Raw genomic sequence first — 14,342 nt, 5'->3', positions numbered from 1 at the left:
GATCCTTGATTCAGTCCAACCTTTACCTTGAACCAGTCTGTCGTTCCTACTGCACACTTCACTGCCGTCACACTGTCCTCATACATGTCCTGCACCACCCTCACATACTTCTCTGACACACCAGACAAATGGAACATGTATGATGAAAGACTAGGACTACAAATTTGAGAGGATATGTACATTCTTAAAGGATAATTAGTTTGAATTAAAATAATTCTCTGTCATATTTCAACAAAAACCACAATTATTTGTAGTAGAAAGAATATTTAAAACAAACCTTTACAATAGAATATTTTTCATTCATTTCAGTCTATACAAAGTCCATGGACAAATATATTTCTTTAAATTATTCATGTTTTCTTAACTGTAGAAATTCTTACAATAACCTCTGTGTAACAATTTTTTTTTCATAAAGATTATTCAATTTTCCAACTTAATATTTTATTTATAATACTGTATAATGTTTTTTTCCGTATAAAAGTTTGTAACATACATTATAACAACATTTGCGTATCAACAAGGCAAGGCATATGAAGAAGAATTAGTAAGATAGCAAACTAACTAGCTTACAGATAAATAATTCCAGCTGTTTAGATTAGACAGGTGTGTACAGTGAAATGAGTAAATCAGCAGGATAAAATACTGTCAAGTTTTTACTGTGGTCAAGTAGATTGGAAAGATAATAAATACTGGTTTATATAGTTAAAGATAAAAGAAAGTTATATGAATCACTCTTACTTCTGCCATTGTAACCAATAAATAAATTATACAAAAAAGATATAAAAACATCATATGCCACGTACCCTTTGGCTCACATACAACTTTGACATTGTGATCTTGTTGTGACATCAAACAGACACTTTTATGAGTCACAGAGTTTTTCCCTCACTTGGTGCTGCAGTCTGACTCAGGAGGTGCTTGGATGATGCTAGAATCATATGGTGTTGATCAGCGGTGTCTGTATTGCCAGTGCCCAGGCAATATGTGTGTCTTGTGTGTAGCTGTGCTGTTCAGATCTGAGTTGGTGTGCAGAGAGTGGGTTTTAGCTTGGAGTATGACTAATAACACCATAAAAAGCGGTGTGTCTGTGCACGCATGAGAGACGTCTTTGTTAAAGCCCCTCCGCGGTTGATGATATCCAGTCTGCCATTACTGACCTCATTTATCGTGAGCCGGAGGTCACGCTTTATGACAATAGTGGACAGCGGTCGCATTGTTAATTTGTGAGCTAGAAAGTTGATGAGTTCTGGGAGACAAAAGAGCTTCAGACTTCCTCCACCTAAACCTGAATGGGCAGAAAATTGCCATTTCTAATACTGGCACTCAGAACGAGTTGGGGGAAAAATTGCTCAGTGCAGTGTTTTGAAATATGATGGACGCTTGATGCCGCGTTCTCTACGGCGGACAGTTCAGCAATCGGGGTTAGGAAGCATTTTCAACAGAGAGTCCTGCGTTATTTACTTTCAACCCAGACATACTGTGGCTACAGTAAGCTATAATCCAGGGCAGCTGCATAGATCAACCCATCCTCAGAAGCCAAGTGAAACAGACACAAAGTGAGAATCGAATTATGGGATGTGACTCAGATCCATCATGTGGCCTCAGTTCTCATGCACTTTGACTCTCTGCTTATTGTCATGAAGACAGTCAGCTCTTTCTAGTCTTGCCGTAGAGATAAGTGTGTTTATTAGTTACTATAGCACTTTTCTCACTGTGCGAGCACAGCAATTTTTCTGAGATTCTTACTCATCACTCTGTATAAGACGATCCCAAAACAAAATCTGATTATACGATGAAGATTTCTTCTATAGGAAAATTACTATATGAGGCTCGTGCAGAAAACAGGCTCGCATTGAAGAGAAACAATCTTCAACATTAAATTGATGTAATCAGGAGATTCAATTCTGTCCATTAGCATGTTTTTGTTTAGTTTTTTTACATTTTGTCATGGCTGTCCTGTGAGTTTTGTCTAATCCTGTACCATCCTCCTGGTGGCTCTTTACACAAAGTATCTTAGCAGCACTTACACAAAAGATTTGAATCCATAGATTTTGAATATTGGCTCAATGGCATTAACTCGCACATCAAATTCCTTTATAATGTGCGATGTTTATCAGTGATAGGGAAAATAAATGCCAAAAAAATATTGATTATAAAACCAAACAAGTGGATTTTTGCTTGTGACATACTGTGCAGCCACTAAGCTGCTGTATCAAGGCTTTCACTTGGCAATTTGAGTTAATATTGCTTAAGTTTAAGCGCATAGACACCAGTTCTAGTGATAGGCAAATGCATTGTGGATGAAAAGTTGACACATGGCAAGCAGCTATAATGCTTTCTTTTTTAATGTCATTTGGAATCTGGGTCAAATTGAACTGATTAAATTTTTGGGCCAAACGGTTTAATCACCATTGAGCAATCATTGTGTTCTGGCTGCCAGATATGGATTTATTTGGTTCATTGCCATACCACAGGAATTGTTAGTGCCAGATGAAGTGGTAATAGTGGTCTGGCTTTGTTTTTTCTGATTTGAAAAGGAGGTACTTTCAGAGTGGGACAACTCATTCGATTGTTTTTTAACATGACCACCAAAAACAATCCATCCCGCATACAGGATGACCTTGGCTTTAATAACCACGCTTCCCACACAAACACACACATTCGTGTAATAAACAATGCAACCGTCACCACCGTTGTACCTCGCACGCCCACATTTAGTGACACTCTACCCTGTCCTCACAGAAATCCTAAAACGCAATGAATGAACTGCGATCTGCGACAGATCTTTCATCCGCCATCCAGTGCTCCCGACTGCACATACCGCCAGGACAAGTATGCCTACTGTTCTGCTGCAGTGCTGTGCAGCAACATGGAGGAAGCCTTGGCATTGCACACAAAAAAGCCGTTTGTCTTTCAAAATGAGGCCTTGAGGACCAGCAGGCAGCCTCAAAGAGATGGACCTGCCGCAGGCATCGCAGCGGTCACGCCTCTGCCGTGACCATTTCTTCAAAAGAGCTGAGCTTCCTGTTCCGGTCAAACCACTAAATCACCAAAGTGTTTCACTAGACTGTTTTCAAAGATGCTTTCCTGTTTGTGCGAACCAGCAAAAGCACATTGATTTACTATCTACTGGGCAGTTGGAGAATCCGATGCTGGGGGCGGAAGATGTTAGGATTCTTGCAAGTGAGGTCATTTGTTGTGTATTCATCAAACACACGGCTAACTGTTTAGCGGAGGACTTTTCAGCCGACAAAGATGGTTGGTAAAAGCAGTCGATCCTGGTATTCTGTTCAACGCCCTTCATTCATGCACTTCATATATCCGAAGAATGCCATCAAATGCGCTAGGTGCGCCGGATTAAACTCCCGTGTCCTCGATCTGCTGCGCCCTGAGGGGGAGTTAACATGCAACAAAGTGAGGCATTTCTCTCTCGGCTTTTGCACACAAAACAAAAACAAACACTGGGTTTGTCATTACTGAAAGCAGCAACATTTGTAGTATGGTAGTGGTCAGAAATGAAGTCCTCATACCTGTATTGGTTATTTAGGGAACATGAGTCACTGTCATTCTGCGACACATCTATACTGGCTTCAGGGTCACTTTGTGGCTCCACGTCATCGGGATGTTCACGTCTCCTTTCTGCGCAGCACAGTTTTCGTCGAAGCACCTACAAGATTGAAAAATGTAAAGTCTCATGCTGCATGTACACAAGCATGCAAAATTACAATATTGTTTTTTTATTTATTGTGTTATGGCCTCCTGTCCATATAAAAGCACTGAAAATGAAGCTTTACAAAATACCCATCCAGCATGGACAATTTCAAAATATATGTTTATAAAATAGATATATTCAGATCTAAAATCTGAATGACTTGGCCACATATAAAGCCGTAATAAAATCCTCGATACACGCCTTCTCCGAGCGCATCACTGATACTGAATTATGTCCCTTATAATCTGTCCACAAAACCACAATCTTTGTTTATTATGTTCCCAAATGCTTACTTTTTAACAAGAAGTTGTAAACAAATGAATTGTTAATCGCGGCTATGATTAAGAATATATCAAATGATTTAATGAGCTAAACACGGAGTGTGTTTTCAAATGATCTTTGTGTTTTTACATGAACAATACAGTGACACTTATAAAGACACTTTAACAAATAAAAAAAACAGAACAACAAAATAACCGCAAATGAAATAACAATAAAGGGAAAGCAACAAGGAAACCAAAAGCGCAGCAGCAAATCAACAAAATTCACACAAACATTACCCGGAAACAGAAAGTGGTGTTGTTTATTAAGCATCACATGCTCATTGCTGATTAGCTCCAATGTGTATCAGTCTGAGAGACCCCAGAAATTAGAGATCAGGAGATCAATTTTAAGAGAATTTTAGATACACAAACTATTTTGATCTATTTTGATCATTGCACTGCTTCATTAACATTATTAATTGCACTTCCTTACTTTACATACCCTGCACAAAGTAGTGAGTTATTATCTTTATTTATTATTTTTATTATCTTATTTGAAAAAAGCTACCTCAGGGAAAGCCACACACACAATAAAACCACAACGCTGTTAGACAAATTTTATAAAAATGTGTTTTGTGCTACATATTAATACTATAAAACTTTCAACTTCAAACCTAAAGGCTCATTAAAGAGAATGAAAGCAAAACTTAACTGTTCTGAGAATGAGTGCAAACGCAGCTAGAGAGGGGATGATGATTAACGCTAGAACACCAGGAATCGCTCTTTCAAGCACACGCCGATCTGTGAAGACACAACAGCGTAGTCAGACTGGGGACATATATGAGTGTGAAGGTTAAATATCTATCAGTGACATCACTTTCACACAAGTTACTGTATACGAGTAGCATGTTTTTAATGAAGTTGGCTGTGTGCGGCTCACCTGACTTAACCGGAGGTGCAGTAGGGGTGGGACATGGAGGAGGAGTGCAGTAAAACTGATGTGGTGTTGAGGTAAATGTTACAAGAACCTCTTTAACGTGGTCAAAATAGCGTCTGGTGGACCATCGTGCGCTCTGATAATGACATTTAAAGGCCTGCATTGTTGACTCCTAGGACAGACACAACATCATATGTTTTGTGTAAAACCAGTTACACATTGCGGTCTTTGAGGACTATTAATTTGTGTTAAAAAAGCTTAGTACAGTCTTCCTAATAACCCTACCTCTATGTGAGATTATACAGTGTTAATCTGTGTATTTGGATCTGTATTTGTCTACTGACAGACTCACATATTCTGCTTGTATTACTGCTTAATAATGATTTGTTTCTGTCCTTTACCATGTTGCATTTAAACTACACCAGTGTCATTAGAGTCCTGTGAGTTTGCTCGTTTTTAGACCACATTTTAAACATCTTCAACTATATTTGGTCAAAATATAAACAAGGACGTCACATTATACGTTTTACGATACACAAACCATAGGGGTAAAATCCTCCAGTGTAAACACAGCTGTAGTACATTTTATATAAATATATGACAATTGTGAACTTTTTATAAACACAGGTGTTATTTACCAGCTCCTCGTTATCGATGGTGAAGCGAAGTCCTTGCAGCATGGTGATGAAGATGGTAATATTTTCTCGGTTGGCTGAATGGTTGCCAAACTTCAGGGCTAAGTTTTTTAAACTGCTCTCTGCTGGATATAGGTTCAGATAAACCCAGCACGTCCCACCCTAAAGCAGAGTAGAAAGGTGGATATCTTTAAAAGTGTCAATTATAAAATAAAAATGACTGACTTCCTTCAATAGAAGGATATATATTATTCACACAATGGAAGGATATATAATATTCACACAATGGAACCCTGGTGTACGAGTGGAAGAAAAATATTGGTGTACCAGTGGTTTTACTAGTAAAAACCTTTGTATGAATACGAGCATATTTCGGGAAGACGAGCATTTCTTTAGACATGTTTGGTTTCAGCTCTTAGCTCGTCACCTCCGTCCCCATGCTTTATGCTCAGTCGCTTCTTAGATATTGTTCTGAGTGCATTCTCATCATTCTCTTGTGTGAATATTGTGCTTTTTTATATAAAGTGTTAAGATAAAGTGTATTTTTTGTTTTATTACACTATAAATTTAGCATCATGGGTCCCAAGAAGTATAGTGAAAGCGCTGGAAAGAGAATAACCGTTGAAAAAAAAATAATAAATTGTAGAAAAGCATGAACGCACATGAGATCTTTGTCTGCAATATGGCATGTCTAGTTCAACAGAAAGTACAATCATAAAGAACAGAAAGTTATTTATTTTTTAATGTTTATAAGGTATTACTTTTTAGTTTTATACTTTGTTACGAGTATATTTGTGTGTTAAATTAGTGTGTTAAATTAGGCATAAAAATGAATAAAATAATAATACATTATTTAAGGGCTGAAATAAGCGATCGCTTGAGGTCTAAGGTCTACACGTTTATATATATATACAATGAAACTACAAAGCTGTTAACATAGAGTCAGTAGACTTATGTAAATAAGGTCTAATACATAATTTCTAGACGCACAATATATAGACAAACATATTGGGACATCTGACATATGACCAGCCATATGTGGTTCTTTCCCAAACAATTACCCAAATTTAGAGACACACGCTTGTATAGGATGTATTTGGGTGTGGTAGCATGAAATAGTCTATTCACTTGAACTAGGAAACCCAAACCTGTTCCAGCATGACAATGCCTCTGTGCAAAAAAGCCAACTTCATGAACATATGCTTGCAGTAGAGCTCTGACCTCAACCCTACTGAACACCTCTGGGATGAATTAGAATGCTGACTGCACTCCAGGCCTCCTCACCTCACCTTCATCAGTACCCGACTTTACTAAATCCCTTGTGTCTGAATAAACACAAATCTCAACAAGCACACTCCAAAATCTATTGGAACATCTTCTCAGAAGAGTGGAGGTTATTATAAAAGCAGCAGGGACTAAATGTTGCTCAAATATAAAACAATTTTACAAACATTTACTTACTTTTCTCAAACTACATCCTCAAACACATTAACATCATCCTTCTGAAAACCTTTTCTAAAATAATTGTATTTTCTCTCTTTCAAAGCAAAATTGTTTTTATATAAACTTAAAAAAAAAAAAACACATCATTTGTACCCTCAAGGAACGTTAAATAAAAATGCAAGTTCCACTAAATCTACAGTTGTAGTTAGGCATATCCTGTTTCCTGGGGGTATTTCTCTGCATTGAAATCATGTCAAAATTCTGGTAATTATGAGCTTCCGACATACAACAAGCATAATTGCTGTATCAGCTACGCTCAGAAACCTCTGAAAGCCAAAAGGCGTGATGTCACGTCAGAATTCATTCTTATACATGTATATAAGTTATTCACTATTATCCTCTGCAATTGACCACAACCACATAATGACTGGTAGTTAAAGCTTTCTGTCTACAAACTAGTGAAAGAAGTTAAGGGGCTGTGTGCCATTACATAGAATTGACTCATTCCTGACTCAGAGCAACTGTAAAAATCCTTCTGTCATCCATTAGCATGGGAAAATCCAAAGAATCTTTAACCCAAAACAGATGGATGTTTATACCTTCATGGCTCTTGTAATGTACATACTGTATGTATATATGAATAGTATTTATGTAGTATATATAAAATACTATTAAGTACAATCAGAGCTCTAATAAGTTATTATAAAGTCTGCACAGATAAGAAGAATCTTACATTTTGGTAACTACAGGGGAATAGGGTATAAAAAATATAATTTAAATATAATAAATCTTCATTAGCTGAATTTCTTGTGTGCTCACTTTTCCTTTTTGTAGTAAAAGCTCAAAGAAATTGGCACTTAATAATGCAAAAGATGCCAATTTCATTCCTAAAGTTGCATTAAAAGATATCTAATATTTGGATTATTATACATGCTATGACAATTATACCGTAAATGCAGTTTGTCTTTACTACAAAGGTTTTTATAAAAAGTTTGCCTGAAAAATCAATCCATTCTTTTTAAAATCTTATTGAAAAAAAAAGGATATTTTTGCCTTTATTTGTTTAATCAGAAATCTGACATCAGTGCAATAATAAAATCATATTTAGGGAAAATCCTTAGTAATAAACTTCAGGTCCCTGGTGGTCTAGTGGTTAGGATGCGGCGCTCTCACCGCTGTTTGATCCCCGGTCAGGGAACCGACCCCAGCCACTCTTAGTGCCGATCCCACCCCGGATAAATGGGGAGGGTTGCGTTAGGAAGGGCATCCAGCGTAAAAACATGTGCCAAATCAAACATGCGGATGATCCGCTGTGGCGACCCCGAACGGGAGAAGCCGAAAGAAAGTTTTTAATAAACTTCAAATTAGAAAATGTAAATGTAGGCCATTTTGAAACTCTGCTTGAAAAACAAACTGTTATTTCTCACTGGTAAATTTGCCTTCAAAGGGGAACCAGCACATACATTGTAATGGCACATACATCACTGGACGTAGCAGAAAAACAGCTTTTCAGTGATTTATGACATCATTGTGTAGAACTTCAAAGTTTCCCTGATTCAGATAAGGTACTAATCATGACCAGACACAAAAAACTGCCTAATTAAATCTATTTCTTTTAAGTCATTGAAATAATTTTTACTACAGTGCAAGAGAAGGCATGTTACATATATTAAAAAAATAAGGAAAATGACTGATGTGACCAAAATAATTATTTCGACCTGTAGTGTCTTGCCTAACAATTATTACACACCACCCCAATAAAAGAATCTTTTTGTAAAGGGCTGCATGAAAGACACACCTCCTGAAAGAAACCCACAAAATGCAGCACCTGGACTTCACAAAGACTTATACAAGCTTGAGTCAGAGCACATAGAGACATAAGGCCAAAATCATGTTCGATATTGTTTGGAGGTAAACATTCTTTGCTTTGTCCTTATATGTTTACGCTCTAAATATTCCTCTTTGCAAGTGGTTTTTTTTGTGCTTATTTTATTAAAGCTGTCAGTCAGTTTGGAGTTTATAAGGTTCGAAGCTGGTTATTTGTCACACATAAATTATATATGTGTTTTTCTTTGTTACTTGTCCCACTGTGGAACAACAAGCAGGCAACATACTCACACATAATAAAATAAAATAGAGTTAAATAAACAGCTAAAATAAATAGAAAAAGAATACTAAAATGTATTAATATATTAAACAAAATTCTACTACAATTACTGTGTAGTTTATAACAATAGCAATATAACTTTTATATATTATATATATATATATATATATACATTTTAATGCTGCAAAATATTACAAATGTATGTAAGGTAGGAATATGTAGATTGTATCAAGTATCCTTTGTTTTTATACAGGTTAGACTGGGAATTGTGGGTATTATATATATTTATTATATATATTTAATTTTATTCATACTGAATTAGTCAGATGTATGTGCATCAGTCAGACTTACCACGTCTTTGGAAATGTAACGAACACGAATTTTGTAATCTTTGGGAATGTTTTCTCTCTGTAAATACAATGGGGTAAAAATATTTAGAGCAAAAAACTAAAAAAAAAATCAATTTACCAACAAACATTATAATCTAGCACTGAGATAATCTAGCATTTGACTTAGTGATGTACTTACAAGATAAAAAATTATTACATTATACATATATATATACCTATATATACCTATATATAAATGTAATGAATTGTCATCTTGTAAGCACATCACTGAGTCAAATGCTAGATTATTAATAAACACTACTTCATTTAATTTATGTAACATAACATAAGGGGGTGTGGCAATCAATAAAGGAAGTTGATCTTGAAAGTAGGAAAAATGGTATGATTGTAGCTAGTTTGTATAAGGCTGTAAAAAGTCATTAATAATTATATATATATATATATATAAATGATGCAACCATACATCAAATACAATACTGCTACTAAATAAAAGCAGAGTTAGGTTAAAATCACTTGTATAGAATGTCTGAGTTTATTAGGGACAGCCTTAAAAGGGTTTTTAGTGAAGTAAACACATAAACCATTATATTAAATTGGTCGTATAATTCAACCCTACTTGTCATATATCATATATTTACTAGAGGTGGACTGGACAAAGAGAGAGAGAGAGAGAGAGAGAGAGAGAGAGAGAGAGAGAGAGAGATTTTTTCCTATTGTATTTATATATATATTATATATAGATTTATGTATTTATATATTTTTATCTATAATTTTTTATATATCAATGTTGGTGCTTATAATAGAGAATAGCCCTTTGTCAAACTGTAAGAGATTAATTTTAAAAAACTTTATTAGTGGTTGTCTTCTGTTATAACTACTGCATTGTACCAATCTCAGCGATATACCCTGTTATTGTTGTTTTTTATGCTAGAAATTATTTACAGAACATCTGAATATGTGGTCAGGATTTCTTTCAGAACCTTCTGTGATCATGCAATATTAGAATGCAATGTGCTATAATATCACTAATGACTGACTACTGAATTAAAAGCTTCACCAGTTCTGTTATAGTAATTTGATATACTGACATAGTGTGTAAAAAACAAATAACGTGTTTAAACATGAAGATGAAAGTTGGGGATGAGGTTAATGAAAACAGGTTGCAAAATTACGAAACACTGAAAAATTGCTTTCAGCAAAGCTCTAGTTATGATTCTGTGGAATAAGCTCAATTCTTTTTTTTTTGACATGTGGAAAAGCTTTTTTTTAAATGAACAGGTTTTATTTTGATTGTTTTTATTCATTTGCACGAATTCTTCGAAAAGGTAGAAATTCAAGGAACAGATAATTGCACTATGCATAGACTTTCAAGAAAACAAATCTGTAATAGTTCTTTTATCCCTTTGTTATGTTTCAGATTAAAATTTTAATATAATGTGCGTTTTTATTTATTAAAAAAAATCAAAAGCATATAAAGAAAGGCACAAGACTCTCAATAAGGAGATGTCCAGTTTAGTGTCCATTCTCCTAAGAGTGCATCCTACATGCACAGAGGAAAGAATCAATCACAGAAAGATGGGAGTGTGTAATGGGTCTCACCAGGGTGTCTAATGTGGAGACATCATCAGTCAAAGGGCTTCCAAAGACACCAGAGCAGGAGACAAGCCCAGAAAATAACAACACCAACACACATGCGCACCCTCCGATCTATGAAAAAATGGATCAGAAAGCGATCAGACTCCTGATAAATTGTTTGAGTGGGTTTAAGGATTAATCACAGTCCACGCATTGCATGGAGGAGGCGCGCAAATGGCGTTCCCAATTAAAGTATTGGGAAGAGGGAGGAAAAAAAGTGAAAGTGCGCTTCTTACCTTAACCTCCTTCATGTGGACCATGAGACTTCCAACACAACTCGGCGGACCTTCTAGTTTCCAGGTTTCCTCCGACAGCGGAATGCAGACATGATTCCACTTGCACGTGCGCACATCAATGACCCGACATCGGGCCGGAAAAGAAGCGCAGGCGCGCGCGCGCCCGTCCGCGTGGGCATGTACGCGTATTTTATATGCGTGTGTGTGTGTGTGTGTGTGTGTGTGTGCAGCGTGCGCTCTGGAGTTTTTGAGAGATAGCTTTCTCACACACACACACACTTGGAAACCCTAAGGGGACGAGGCTGCTTGGGCTGCATCCAAAACCACATTCCACCCTCTAGATGTTAACCAACGCGACACACCGCCGCAGTCTAGAGCGCGAGCCCCGGGTCCGATCCGCGCGCGTCATTGTTTCCGCCCACTTTGATGTGTTCTGCAATATTCAAATGACAAATCAAGATCAAGCATGACACTGCGCTTTGGGAAGGACGGAGCCTCGGCACGCACTCGGATTCCGGGGCTTGTCCTTATGCGAAACTTCGAATGAAAGTGTGTTTGGGTGACTCACTGACATGTTGGTCTGCAGGTGATGGAAGTGAGTAACCTACAATTTACACACACACACACACACACACACACACACACACACACACACACACACACACAAACTACTCATGATATGACACTCTGTAAACTTAATCATTATGACAACATGCCCTGTGATGGTGTGCCATCAACAGGGTGTATTCCAACCCCACCCTAGTGTTCCTGGGTTAAACCTTAGATCCACCACCACCTTACTCCCAGTTTTCTCCGAATGAAATTTGGATCCACCACCACCTCAATCAGAGTGTTCCCAAATTAAACGTTAGATCTACCGATATCTAACTCCCAGGATTCCCGGGATATACTATGAATTTTTGGCAACCTCACTTCCAGGGTTCCCACAGAAACCTTGTACCCACCATCAACTCACTTCAAGGTTTCTAGGATGAACCTTGGCTGAACCATCACCTCACACCCAATATTCTAAAATTAAAGTTTGGATCCATCACCCCCCTCACTCCAAGAGTTCCCAGATTAAACATTGGATCCACCACCCCCTCAGTCCCAGATTTCCCAGATTAAACATTGGATCCACCACCACCCCACTTCCAGAGTTCCCAGATAAACTTGATATCCACCACCCCCTCACTCCCAGAGTTCCCAGATTATACATTGGATCCACCACCACCCCACTTCCAGAGTTCCCAGATAAACTTGATATCCACCACCCCCTCACTCCCAGAGTTCCCAGATTAAACATTGGATCCACCACCACCCCACTTCCAGAGTTCCCAGATAAACTTAGGATCCACCATCACCTCACTCCCAGAGTTCCCAGAATAAATAAAAAAAATAATGGCAACTTCACTTCCAGTGTTCCCATCTTAAACCCAAATTCACCATTACATTATTCCTCTTGTTCCCAGTTTGAACTTGGTATCCACAACCACTTCACTCCCAGTGTTCCTAGAGGATTACTCAAGATTCAATAAATGAATGATGTCAACCAAAATAAAGCATCTCTCTAAAAACAGATCTACAGTAGCATGACATTCCCTGACCCATTTGTCTTTAACCAAAAATAGACTTCACAGCCGAACCAGTCTGAGCGCTCCTGCCCTAACAATGACATTGCTCGCATTCCAGGTAAGTAATTAAACATTTGTGGGAATGTAATAAGTTTCACACCTGATGCAAAGTGGACTTACTGTTCCAATGCATGCAAATAGATTTGCACTGCAGATACAGTGGTTTAGGACGTCTATTGCAATGTATAATTTTGCACCTGAGTATCCATCAGTGAACAGCTGATCACCTCAACAATGATGGAAATATTGTATAATAAATACATATCCGGCGTCATTTAGATAAGGATGGGTTCTGGGTTCTCTCGAGGTTTCTTCCTCATATTGTCTCAGGAGAATTCTTTCTAAGAAGTTTTGCTATTGGTTTGCTCATTAGGGATAAACATATAGGGACTCATTTCTGATTTCAAAACGTATATTCTTTTATTTTTTTTCCTGAAAGCTGATTTGTGACAATGTTCAATTTAGAAAGAAATTGTAATTGAAAAGCTCTCATTCTTTCTCCACTTTCTTTTTCTCTCATTGACAATAATGTTTATAACTTATTACAATTCATATGATGTAGGGGTTTTTGTATTGTATTGGAATTTTATCAAATGAAAAGTGTGTTTTTGTCTATTTAACATTAGAGAAAAAGAATCCCGATGCCGGTGAGTGAACGACTGTTTACTTCTGACAAAGAGTAAAAACAGGAACAAACAACCATTTGAATTAAAAAGTGAGTTCAGTAATGAATTAAAGGTCTATTGACAAAACCATTATTATATATAATAGCAAGATCCATTACACCACTCTAATGCTGACTATTTTTCTATAGAACAGCAATTTTATAAGCTCCCGACGGACAAACGTGACACTATTCCTTACATATGACTCATTAAATGTGTATGAATGTCAATGAACATCTGTGTGAATAGTGATCCCTCTTTCAAACGGGATCTCTATTCGCCAGCACATAAGGATCACGTGGAGATGTCGCAAACTGACTTCCACAGTAGTTTAAAGTCACTGTAACTTAAAGCAAAAGGGGAGGATGTACAGTAAATGATGGAGTCACTGATGAACCTAGGAGAGCTCCAGATGTTAGACATCACCACTACATGTAAAAGTAGTAGCAGGCTACTTCTGGCTCTGTTTCAAAATAGCCCCAGGGCACGTGGATGAAAGCTAGAGCTTTACGAAAGCAGTGGGTTCTTATTATTTTTAATGGACTAGAAGTCTAATGAAGGTCAGCATCTTTTTTAGGAAGGGTTTAATAAAGAGCATTCTTTGAACACTAGATGCCGCCATCTCATAAACTGCCCAGGAACATCAATTACAAGCTTTTCCTAACCTTTATTCTGTTATTAGAAACAAAACGATTAAGATAAACACACACTCTCACTAACAAAGA

The 14,342-nt window shown here is 37.1% G+C and overlaps 1 protein-coding gene across 1 annotated transcript; it reads right to left on the bottom strand.

Annotated features, from left to right (window-relative positions):
- Positions 1-8: 8 nt before the first annotated feature.
- Positions 9-11,790, bottom strand: kitlgb (kit ligand b). Its single transcript, XM_046872532.1, has 8 exons — positions 11,319-11,790; positions 11,047-11,154; positions 9,449-9,505; positions 5,551-5,709; positions 4,916-5,084; positions 4,688-4,776; positions 3,531-3,667; positions 9-3,388 (listed from the first exon to the last, which is right to left on the bottom strand). Exons 1-8 carry the CDS (start codon positions 11,340-11,342, stop codon positions 3,358-3,360), a joined length of 774 nt encoding a protein of 257 aa, XP_046728488.1. The 5' UTR covers positions 11,343-11,790; the 3' UTR covers positions 9-3,357.
- Between the last annotated feature and the right edge of the window lie 2,552 nt (positions 11,791-14,342).

Source organism: Silurus meridionalis, chromosome 18, assembly GCF_014805685.1.
Source record: "Silurus meridionalis isolate SWU-2019-XX chromosome 18, ASM1480568v1, whole genome shotgun sequence".
Lineage (NCBI taxonomy): Eukaryota > Metazoa > Chordata > Actinopteri > Siluriformes > Siluridae > Silurus > Silurus meridionalis.
The sequence above is the reverse complement of the archived record's forward strand: the minus strand, read 5'-3'. Positions and strand labels throughout refer to the sequence as shown.